Here is a 12810-nt window from a genome sequence, read left to right as displayed (position 1 = left end):
TTTACTGTCAAGGATTCATGTTTTTATTCAACTATTACATCCAACAATTTTGGGCAAGTCAGTAGTCTTCAGCCCATCCTGCAAATTTACAAACAGGAAACACATTGCACTTGCAGGAGAGAAATTCAGACATAGACGTCAGCCTTTGTGACTCTCACACGAAAAGTTTGCTCAAATGCAAGCTGCTTTACCTGTTGCAGCATAATTGCTTGTTGCTGCTGCAGCAGGGCTTGAAGCTGGGGTGGAGACAGGATCTGTTGCATCTGCTGTGTTGTGATCATCTGAGGAGACATCATAGCCACCGACACTGGAACCTATAGAGAGAAAGATGGGTTACAGGCGATGTCAAGTAGAGGGTTAAGAGAGAGTTCGGTGGAGGGGATACTTGCACAGATAATGTATACACTCATATACATATTTTTTATTCTTCAGATATACATGTATTTTCAGATATACATGTATTGGAAATACATGTATTTTCTTCAGGTGCAGTAAAGCTAGAGTATTTAAGTGCTCAGAATCAGAAGAACAAAAATTGTTGCTTAGTGTTAAAAAAATCACAAGGCCATGGACTCAGTTTTGAGGTAGACTTTTCTGTCAAATCCTAAAATTCTATCCAAGTCCGAATGCACACAGTGAAGCAAGCCTGGGACAAAAGTTGATGTTAACACTACAGATGGAAAGCTGTAGACAGAAATACAAAATTCTACTTCATATTTCACAGGTAATTCAATTAGCAGATTGTTTTTTTATTCCACCTCCCCAAATCAGTACCGTAAGTGAATGAACATTATTCAAAGAGTTGTGTACACACATACACACGTGCACACACAGAGAGAAATGAAAGCAAGAGAAAATACTATTTTCTTATTTGAAAAATGAAGCCATACGTTGTTTTTGAAAAGTTCTGTGGGACTTCCTTTTCACCAATTGCTGTAGATGGGATACCCTTTTTAAGTTGCACTTATTTCTTTGTAGCTGGTAGCAGACTAAGGTAGGCAAGAGCAGGCAAAGTGAGTTGGTTACATCACACTCATAAATGAGGAGAAATTTTCAATCCTTTTGTTTTTGTTTTAATGGGAATTTTATTTTTAAAAAATACTTTTGTTTCAAAATTTAGTCTAAAATGTTGTGAGTTTCCCATTTTAAAATGGTTCTTAGCAATTGGGCCATGAAAATCTAGCAGCATAATCAGAACAACTTCAGGGTGGCAAGTTGTCTATTTAACACGATTTAACAGATGCCCACAACGATGTTCACACATGTAATATAGCTGCACTAGCCGAGTTCCTGAGAATAAAATTAGGCTTTTCTGTTGCAGCAAAATATTACATAAAGGTACAAAATATTTTGAACAGAGATTCATATTGAGATTTGATACCATCTTTCCAAGCATGCATTTAATGTTCACTCATTGCTTCATAATACTGTTTCTCAGCCTTTGAAAAAACTCTAGTCTGTGGGCTATAAACCACCTGTCCTAACATGCCTCGTTAAGAGAAGGAAATAGTACTGCTTTCTTTAAGTTCCCAAAGGTTATTATTTTTATAGCCTACATTACTATCAAAACAGACAAGTCAGAATCAGGTCACTATAATTCATGATGCCCTGTTAAACAAAAACTTCAATGAGTGTTCATCCTTACTGGAGAAGAGAGATCAAGAACAAGTCACATAACTACTTCGTGGTTGACCACTATTTCCTCTTCGTTCATTTGTGAATAACACTTGTTATTGTGAATAACAAGTCATTTGTGACTACCAATCCATCTGTACTAAAAACACTTATTCTAAGTTTGTGATGTTGTTGTGGCATGAAAATTGTACTGCTGTTCATAACAGAGTTAGGTAACATGTTTATCACAAGATGGTGCAAGGTAGGGAGACTAAAACATGAAGAAGGGTTACAGGATTCGGAGTTGGCTAGTCTAGAGAAAGGAAGGACTGGGTGATGACAACACGATAGCAGTATTCCAGTATTTGAGAGGTTGCCACAAAGAGGGGGTTATCTTATTTTCCAAAGTATCAGAGGGCAGAACAAGAAACAATGGATGGAAATGAATCAAGGAGAGAAGCAACCTGGAATTAAGGAGAAACTTCCTAACAGTAAAAACAATTAACCAGTGGAACAGCTTGCCTTCAGAAGTTGTGGGTGCTTCATCACTGGAGATTTTTAAAAAGAGACTGGACAGTAACGTGTCTGAAATGATATAGGGTCTCCTGCTTGAGCAGGCGGTTGGACTAGAAGACCTCCAAGGTCCCTTCCTGCTCTATTCTGATTGATTGAGAAAATGTCGACTGTGAGCTAAATACAGTCTTCAGGTTGAGATGCATTTGTTGCAAGAAAAAGTGCTTTTCATTAAATAAAGTGGGGAGAGGGAAACATATGGCATGCTTAAAGCATTGAGTATGCCATTACAGAAACAGAAAATTTTTATTCAGAAAAGTTTCATGAAGGCTTGTTTCCTTAAATTAATGGAATCAGATTTTTCATGCTTATCATCAACCTTCTGATTATCAATTATTATAATTGATAATATAAATGATAATATAATATAATTGATTATTATAAGAAAAGCACAGAATATTTTTTCATGCTGCATCCACATTTGATTTTTCCTTCAGTAATCAAAAATACTTGAATTGAAATATTTCATTAGGAAGAAAAATTTCATCCACTTGGGTGATTAAATTACTATATGCCAAACAAAATTCTAACTTTTTTTCTTCTAATTATTTTCCTTGAAATTCTTGCAGGTATTTTAAAACATTGATGTTACATAATATCATATTAGACAGAAATAAAATCCTTGATTATCTTCACATGCAATTAAAAAATGTCTGTTTCTCAGCAATAACCATCTGAAGAAAAATAAAAACTTAGATTTGATTAGGACTGTATCCATTCTATTTGCCTAATTGGGTATTTTAATTAAAGCCATTTACTAAGTGGTGGAAATGAGTTTTTTTTATCCTATGTTATTGATGGAATAGCCCATAAAGAGTTCCATTTTTAATGAACCTTATGCTATATGCTAGCCCAGAAGATACAAGTGGGAGGAGTAAGAAAATAAAAAAGCTGAAAAAGCTTCTTGGATGAAAAGTGAAACATCTTCAAAGAAAAAAAAGAAGTCCAGTTGCCTCTTGAAAAAGCATCTTTGGGAGAACCAGGACTTGGATGTCTGAGAATCTCCATAGACAAGAAAAAAATGTATCTCCACTCTGACAGCTCTTACTTCTACTCCAAAGAGGAAAGGTTGTTTTGAATGCCTTTCTGCTCCAGAAATAATACAACTGATTTCTAAGTCAATCTGTATTTCTAAAACACCCTACATATGCACACACACGATTAGCACATCGTGTTTCAAGAAAGCTACAATAATAAACTAAAATTCTATTAAAATATCCTTAAAATATCATTGAATACTCTTGGAATATAGCCTACCTCCATTGTTACCAGAGCAAACATTTGCCTGTGTAACCTAATTTCTCCTTCCTCCCTGAACTCATCTGAAATACGTTCCATGTAGCTCATATTGCATAACTCCCACCTTAATTACCCAATAAGGAATTCTTGAACCATAGCTTTATGAAGATGCTAAAGAGTCATGTGGCCTCCAATGATAACTCTTAGATAGTTATCAATTGTGCACTTTAAATCCTGGAGATATGCATATTAGAAACAGCTGCAATCACACATTGCTCCCAGAAGCACGAAGCTGAAGCCTGAAGATGACGAATGAGACTTCGTCAAAACGTCGCCAAGACACCTCCAATTTTACACGGGAGAAAACCCGAACAACCAAAGACCTATATACAAACACCCGCGAAAACCTCAGAAAACATATATATAAATATATATATGTAGGTCTTTGGTTATTCGGGTTTTCTCCCGCGTAAAATTGGAAGTGTCTTGGCGACGTTTCGACGAAGTCTCATTCGTCATCTTCAGGCTTCAGCTTCTGGGAGCAATGTGTGATTGCAGCTGTTTCTTCCTTTTTAACTGCTAGTGGGGGTTTGAACTGATTGGGTGGGAGCTTGGCTGTGATCTGATTGGCTGGGGGGGGTGTCCTGTTTGGGTGGGGGCTTGGTTGTGCTCAGATTAATCTGAGTTGCAGGGGGATTTGAGCTGGTGAGTTGCATTGCTGTTGTTTGGCTTCGTGTTTGTGGTCATGCTACATCTTCATAGTGGTGTCTGTCTGCTGTATGTATGGATTGGAGGGGTTTGAAATGGCTAATGTTGCAGCTGCGGTCTGGCTTCTGGTCCTTGGTCGTGCTTCCTGATCAGTGTGGGTTTGGGTCTGCTTTCTGGGTGGATGTGTGGTGGTGACATCCTGAGTCCCTAACACGAGGAATGACACCAGACCCACACTCACGAGGTCCACACAGGATGTCACCACCACACATCCACCCAGAAAGCAGACCCAAACCCACACTGACCCCTCCAATCCATACATGCAGCAGACTGACATCCACTATGAGGATGTGGCACGGCCACGGACACGAAGCCAAACAGCAGCAGTGCAGCTCACCAGTTCAGGTCCCCCTGCAGCTCAGACTAATCTGAGCACAACCAAGCTCCCACCCAAACAGGACACACCCCCAACCAATCAGAGCACAAAAAAAACCCCATCCAATCAGAGCACAGCCAAGCTCCCACCCAATCAGTTCAAACCCCCACTAGCAGTTAAAAAGGAAGAAACAGCTGCAATCACACATTGCTCCCAGAAGCACGAAGCTGAAGCCTGAAGATGACGAATGAGACTTCGTCGAAACGTCGCCAAGACACTTCCAATTTTACGGAGAAAACCCGAACAACCAAAGACCTATATACAAACACCCGAAAACCTCAGAAAACATATATATAAATATATATATGTAGGTCTTTGGTTATTCGGGTTTTCTCCAGCGTAAAATTGGAAGTGTCTTGGCGACATTCGGCAGTCTCATTCGTCATCTTCAAACTTCAACTCTCTTCTGGGAGCAATGTGTGATTGCAGCTGTTTCTTCCTTTAACTGCTAGTGGGGGTTTGAACTGATTGGGTGGGAGCTTGGCTGTGATCTGATTGGCTGGGGGGGGTGTCCTGTTTGGGTGGGGGCTTGGTTGTGCTCAGATTAATCTGAGTTGCAGGGGGATTTGAGCTGGTGAGTTGCATTGCTGTTGTTTGGCTTCGTGTTTGTGGTCATGCTACATCTTCATAGTGGTGTCTGTCTGCTGTATGTATGGATTGGAGGGGTTTGAAATGGCTAATGTTGCAGCTGCGGTCTGGCTTCTGGTCCTTGGTCGTGCTTCCTGATCAGTGTGGGTTTGGGTCTGCTTTCTGGGTGGATGTGTGATGGTGACATCCTGAGTCCCTAACACGAGGAATGACACCAGACCCACACTCACGAGGTCCACACAGGATGTCTCCACCACACATCCACCCAGAAAGCAGACCCAAACCCACACTGACCCCTCCAATCCATACATGCAGCAGACTGACATCCACTATGAGGATGTGGCACGGCCACGGACACGAAGCCAAACAGCAGCAGTGCAGCTCACCAGTTCAGGTCCCCCTGCAGCTCAGACTAATCTGAGCACAACCAAACTCCCACCCAAACAGGACACACCCCCAACCAATCAGAGCACAAAAAAAACCCCATCCAATCAGAGCACAGCCAAGCTCCCACCCAATCAGTTCAAACCCCCACTAGCAGTTAAAAAGGAAGAAACAGCTGCAATCACACATTGCTCCCAGAAGCACGAAGCTGAAGCCTGAAGATGACGAATGAGACTTCGTCGAAACGTCGCCAAGACACTTCCAATTTTACGCGGGAGAAAACCCGAATAACCAAAGACCTACACACACACACACACACACACACACACACACACACACACACACACACATTGTTCTTTAAAAAAGGAAAACTAACAGCAGATAACAGAAGAAGTTAGCACATCGGCTGTAGAAAATGAGGAAGATGATCTTGGCAGAAAGATGCAAAAACTGTTATGAAGGCAAAGGAGCTGAAGTCCAGAGAAATGAGATAATATTCATAAGTGACACAGGCAGACTCTTCCCTGATTCATTGGTGTATAAAAGGGGGAGGAGATATGCCATAAAAAGATTTTCAAGATTCTGTTGTTAAAATCAATCTCAATAAAGTAGTTTTAACTTTAGAATAGAGTAACAGAGTTGGAAGGGACCTTGGAGATCTTCTAGTCCAACCCCCTGCTTAGGCAGGAAACCCTATACCACTTCAGACAAATGATTATCCAACATCGTCTTAAAAACTTCGAGTGTTGGAGCATTCACAACTTCTGGAGGCAAGTTGAGCCACTGATTAATTGTTCTAACTGTCAGTAAATTTCTCCTTAGTTCTATGTTGCTTCTCTCCTTGATTAGTTTCCACCCATTGCTTCTTGTCCTGCCTTCAGGTGCTTTGGAGAATAGTGTAAGCCGCCCTGAGTCTTCGGAGAAGGGCGGGATATAAATGCAAATAAAAAAAAAATAGCTTGACTCCCTCTTCTTTGTGGCAGCCCCTGAGATATTGGAACACTGCTATCATGTCTCCCCTAGTCCTTCTTTTCATTAAACTAGATATATCCAAGTTCCTGCAACTGTCCTTCGTGTTTTAGCCTCCAGTCCCCTAATCATCTTCGTTGCTCTTCTCTGCCCTCTTTCTAGAGTCTCAACATCTTTTTACATTGTGGCGACCAAAACTGAATGTAATATTCCAAGTGTGGCCTTACCAAGGCATTATAAAGTGGTATTAACAGTTCACGTGATCTTGATTCTTGATTTCTTATGGAATTCATTTCCTGGACTGGTCTAGGATTGTGGAACTGACAGTAGCGTTTTCCAAACAAAGCTCTATAAAATTCAATTTCAGATATTCTAATTGCTTTGGACCAGTTCAATATAGATGCCAGTTATAACATTTCAATATTGGTGTTAAAAATAGTTAAGTATTTATACCTGGCCTTTTTGCATCTTCTCAACCAACTCACAGCACATAAATATATTTTAAATCTAATGCACTTAGCACATTTTTTTTCTCCAATCAATGTCACAGTCCTTCTTTCACATTCCTTCTTATAGTATAGTGATGGCTAACTTTTTTGCTGTCATGTGCTAAAAGCAGGGGGAGTGCAGCAAGGTCACGCACGCATGTGTCCACTCCCATAATTCAATACGCCCCGCCCCTCCATGGATGCATGTGCAACTTGCTTCCCCCACATTTGGCACGCATTGGCAAGGTGGGCCCAGTAGGCCTATTTTTTGCCTACTGTGCCTTCCCCAGGCGCGAGGGTTTCTTGGAGCCTGGGGAGGGTGAAAACGACTTACCCCACCCCCCTGGAGGCCGGAAACGGCCCATTTCCCAACTTACGGTGGGACCAGAAGATCTGTTTTTCGCTTTCCCCAGGCTTCAGAGGCTTTCTAGGAGCCTGGGGAGGGCGAAAACAGCCTTTCCCACCCCTCGAGGCCCTTCAAGGGCCAGAAACAGCCTGTTTCCCGACTTCCGGTGGGCCCGGAAGGCCCGAAAATCAGCTGGCCAGCACGCGCATGTGCACTGGAACTGAGCTAGGGCAACACTTGTGTGCCCACTGATATGGCTCCCCATGCCACCTGTGGCACACATGCCATAGGTTCACCATCACGGTTATAGTAGATTCTGGATAGGAATACAAAGAGCAAAGGAAAATGGAAGTTTGAGGATCTTAATTTTTAGGATAAAATTAATTTATTGCTTCTTCTAATGCTGGAAGATGCCCTAGAAAAGGTAATATCTCCAAACATGTAAGAGGAGCTCTTCTCCACGTGCCTTCAACCAAAAAACAAGATTTTTAACCCAGGTGTCATGAAATGGTGGAAAGATTTCCTGGTTAAGCTAGGTAGCATTCCTCCTTCTGTGTCTTGTGTAAGGAAAATCTATTTCTGATGGTAATTAGCTGTATGTTTCAAGCATTTTAGTGCTTTTGGAATAGATGCTTTGAAGTCGCTTTGAGCACGGAAAAATGGCATATAAATTACTTGAACAAGGAATGTAAATTACTCTATTTCAGCCATGCTTTTCTCCAAGCAGGAAATGTCAAATGAACACTACAAGGAACAGGTCTCATATTTGGAGTACATTCAAGGAAACATTATCTGTTGCTTTCCCACATGATGCATACAGTATCACATATTTTCCATCTCATCCAGCATTGCTCGTTATTAAGGATGCCTCAACTTGTTTTCCTTTCATTGAAGACCATGCAATGCATGTTGCCTTCTTCTCTTCTCTCAATCTATTCAGAAAGAGAAACACTGCAGCTTGGCATATAAAGCAGATCAACTCTGTCATCAGACCAGCAAGTGAAAAAAAAAACCTGGAAGACATTCTTACCTTTAGATTTAATAGTTCTTGAAGCAGACAGAATTGCACCAGGGAATTTCTACACCCTTCTGTCCTGTCAGTGCAAGCAGGAGCTTGCTGACCTTTGGGGCATGTTACAAAGCTTATCTGTTTACTCAGGTTGCTGGCTTGAGGGAGGTGCCCCAAATTTCATTTGTCATTCTAGAAGTCACTCCAAGTTAACTTATGAAGTTATTTATTAACTGCCTTTGGACTTGCTCCAAGACTGCTGAAGAGGCACTGACAACCAGAATCAGTCAATGAATCAAGGCAATAGGACCTTGGTCCATCCTGACAAAATCCAGACTGCTTAAACTTCCTAATATTAGAAAGAGACTCTAAAATGCTTGTGATAGTTGTACCATTCCTCCAGCTTTTACCTGAATAGAGCTCATAGAAGACCAAATTTATCACAAGGACAACAACAGTGAAGACTCTTAATGAATTGTAGTGCAGTAATTAACATAAAGACTTGTTATTGTAACCTCCACAATCTGTATTTGGCTAGTATATCAAGTTGCTAGTAGTTCATGCTTTATCTATCATAATGGCTGTTCCAACATGCAAGAAGCAATGAAAATTAGTAGAGAAATTTGGGTGGTAGCAATAGGAGAACAAGAAAGAATGCAGTTGATGCCCACTCTTTAGGAGACAAGCATCAGGATAATTTCCTTTTGCTGCTCATCAGCTTGCAATGTGCTCTGAATGAGAGTCTGTAATTAATTGCTCATCTGCATCCCCCATCTGAACTCTCTCCCCCCACCAACCCCCCACCACCACACCGTACATCCAGCTTGATACACGTTGGCTGGCATTTTCAAAATCGGAGGCATTCTAATTACCGGAGAGTTATAACACCTTCCATTTCGCGCCCGTCGGACTGACACCCTGTCAAGAGCAAAGAGACTTGCCAGAGGTTTTGACAACACTAATTGCCCCTATAATCTAAAAACACAAAGGAGAGGCGATTAGTCGTGAGGGCCGCAGCTCTCGATCCGACATGAGGTTTTCACAACGTTACAAGAAAACAAAAGCGGCGCCTTTTAGAGTGTGATGGCTGCTAACAAAGCAGAATTATATTTTCATACAAACCTTTGTCTACATCAAATAGCTTCCCCTTTTCTCTTAAAATGCTATGCTGACACCATGAATGGTGGGGGCTTCTTAGAGGAGGGTCATGAAGGAAGATATACATGAGCTATGATTCTCACATTCCTGCTTCCTAGTTTACAAAGAGTTGATGGAAAAAGTCACTAATCACTGCTCTATCATGATTAGATTCTTTCTTTCACCTACCTTCTTCATCCTTCCCCAGTATGGGGACCCTCCAGTGTGTTGGACTGTAATTTTCACAATGTCAGCCTAAAGTAGTAGTTGCCATGCAGGCTGAATACAAGAGTTGTAAACCAACAAATATGGAGGGTTCCAGGTTGGACATGGCTGTTCTCATTTAGATTATATAAATTGTTGACATAACAATGTCTTTCTGAACACCTCATTTACAGAGTCTGTCCCTACCAAGTGTCTGATTAGACAGATTAACTGTACAACTCTAAATGCCTTGAAACATGAATACCTGAAGGATGCCCTCCTTCTATTATGAATTTATTTATCTAACACATTTATATAGCTGTCTGTCTCATATGAAATGACTCTGAATGGTATACAATTATACAGTAGAGGCCATTTAAAGATACTCCCTTTACTTCTGAGGATGTGCATCAGATGTGCAAAAGAGGCCCTTCTTCTACATTATTGTCAAGCTATGAAATGGAGATTTTTATGCCACAGCAACTGATCTTCACTCATTTGTTTTAGTTGTGCATTCTGAAGGCACATCCCTTCCACTGTGGCTTTTTTTAAACTTTTAAGTGGTTATTTGTTGATAAGTAACTTGAGTATTTAAAACGAACAGAAAAGCAGAATATAAATGAATATATCTTCTTGGGCCAAAAGCAAGATATTTGGCTAGCTGAATAGCTAGTGATGAAATACTTTACCCCAAATGTAGAATCCAAGATAAAATCCACATATATTAAACTTTCTCTTTTTAAAATCATCATTAATTATTAGAATATTTTTAAACAAATAAAAGATAAACAATGAAAAAGAAAGAAAATGAAATTAAGAAAAAGAAAAAAAAGATAAAGTGCAGTAGATAAAAGAAAAAGAAATATTTAAACAAGCAACTTTGATCTTCCATACAACAGTTACAATCATATTTATTGCCGCTCCTCCCCCAATCAAGGTTATATCACTTTTTTTTTTTTGAATTTATATCCCGCCCTTCTCCGAAGACTGAGAGCGGCTTACATTGTGTTAAGCAATAGTCTCATCCATTTGTATATTATATACAAAGTCAACTTTTATTGCCCCCAACAATCTGGGTCCTCATTTTACCTACCTTATAAAGGATGGAAGGCTGAGTCAACCTTGGGCCTGGTGGGACTTGAACTTGCAGTAATTGCAAGCAGCTGTGTTAATAACAGACTGCATTAGTCTGTAGAGCCACCAGAGGCCCACTTCTTCCATATATCCAACTTTTTTCAAATCCAGAAATCATCAAGTCATTTTTATTCACTTTTAGCAAAAAGTCCATAAAGGGTTTCCAGTTTTCTTTATATTAAGATCCAAACAAGTTTTTAGAATCCACTTTTGCTAACCTCTAGTTCAGGGATGTCAAATTCACGTCGTCAAGGTGGCGTCATGGTATATAGTGGGACTTTTTCCCCCTTCGCTACACCAGGCGGAGGCGGAGCCAGCACGTGACGCATCCAGCCCATGGGCCGCGAGTTTGACACCCTGCTCTAGTTAGTTTTAATCTGCAAGCAAACAAGCAAGCCACATCCACATCATTTTTTCAGGATAACTACTAAAAATATCTTCAATTTTGACTTAAACTTTCAAACCACTATTTATTAATTAAGCTCCCAGTAAGCATTACACAAAAATCTAAACTGTAAGGAGGGTTGTAATTTCAGCTAGTTTCTGCACTACTAACGTAAGTTCAAGAGTAATTAAGTTACCATGGAACTTTCTACTGACTAGCCCCAAGCCTACTTTTTAAGTTTTACAATCTTAGGCTCTTCTTCTCTCTAAAAAATTAACACTCTCAGCAACAACAGAAGCATTATGCCTGCGGATAGAGATGCTGAATTTCTCTCTTCAATAATGGTTTGTCGGTATGGGTGTGTCCTACTGGCATTTGGCAGACCGTGAGCTAGGACAGGCAATGACTCACTTATTGGCCTGTTGCCATTCTACAAAACTGCTTACTAACAGTTCTAGACTTATAACAAAGCTCTGATAACGCATCAGAATGGAGATGCCTTTTCAAGATGCTTCAGCAGGAAGCCCATTATACCCTAATTAAAGACTAAATAACAAAAGAATAGCCTGTTTGTGGGTAGAAAGCAAGTATCATATTAAGGAAGAAATGATAGCTCTATTCAAGTTTATACCAATCAGGATTTGCAAACACATGTAAGGGTATAAGGTCATGCACAATACAGCCAGATTAGGATATCATGTGCCAAACTCACCTGTATGACTGTAAACTTCCTCAGAGGTTCTGAAGGAGATTTCTATATTTGCATTTGATTGAAAGAGAGTAGAAGCCTGACTTTCAAAAAGCTAGAGAGTTCTATCCTATTCAGCCAGCCAAAAATACTAATAGGGAAGAATATGAATAGGCATATTTGTACAACTTCTTTTGGTATCTTCCCCCAAAGTTGTATAAATACCTAGGACCATGTGTGCGCCGGCCAACTTATTTTCGGGCCTTCTGGGCCCACTTGAAGTTGGGAAACAGGCTGTTTCCAGCCTCTGGAGGGTCTTGGGGGGGTGGGAAAGGCCCTTTTTTTGCTCTCCCCAAGCTCTAGAGGCTTTTTAGGAGCCTGGGGAGGGTGAAAATGGCCTTCCCCCCCGAGGCTCTCGGGGGACTGAAAACGGCCTGTTTCTCGACTTTCGGTAGGACCAGAAGTTGGCAAACGGGGCATTTATGGCCTCTGTGGGGGTGGGGACAGCCTTTTTTGCCCTCCCCAGGCTCCTGGAAAGCCTCTGGAACCTGGGAAGAGCAAAAAACAGGCCTTCTGGTCCCACTATGCCATCGCGTGCCAAAAGCAGGGGAGCGCGGCGGGGTTGCGTGCACATGCGTGGGGCGCATTGAATTATGGGTGTGGGCACGCACGCAACAAACTCCCCCCCACTCCCCCCACTTTTGGCATGCAACGGCAAAAAGGTTAGCCATCACTGACCTAGGATATATTTTTCTTCAGGAATGGGGATGAAGAAATCAAATGATTCAAGGAAATAATTGCAATATTGAATATAACATATCCAGGTACTCATTCTGAGCTAAATCTTATTCCAGGGGCTGGCACATCTTTCATAGAGATGAGCCATACTTTAGGAAAAGTCTGTCATG

The 12810-nt window shown here is 40.9% G+C and overlaps 1 protein-coding gene across 6 annotated transcripts in view; it reads right to left on the bottom strand.

The window, feature by feature from the left end:
• The window catches only part of FOXP4 (forkhead box P4), a 196977-nt gene that overhangs the window by 66866 nt on the left and 117301 nt on the right, over positions 1 to 12810 (bottom strand). For all 6 annotated transcript variants that reach the window (XR_009154652.1, XM_058178654.1, XM_058178657.1 and 3 more), the window contains exon 4: positions 192 to 314. Coding sequence is in view for 5 of the 6 variants with exons in the window: in XM_058178654.1 (XP_058034637.1) it covers positions 192 to 314 (123 nt within the window). In the remaining variant the exon portion in view is untranslated. The remainder of the gene's footprint in view (positions 1 to 191; positions 315 to 12810) is intronic.

Source organism: Ahaetulla prasina, chromosome 3, assembly GCF_028640845.1.
Source record: "Ahaetulla prasina isolate Xishuangbanna chromosome 3, ASM2864084v1, whole genome shotgun sequence".
NCBI lineage: Eukaryota > Metazoa > Chordata > Lepidosauria > Squamata > Colubridae > Ahaetulla > Ahaetulla prasina.
The sequence above is the reverse complement of the archived record's forward strand: the minus strand, read 5'-3'. Positions and strand labels throughout refer to the sequence as shown.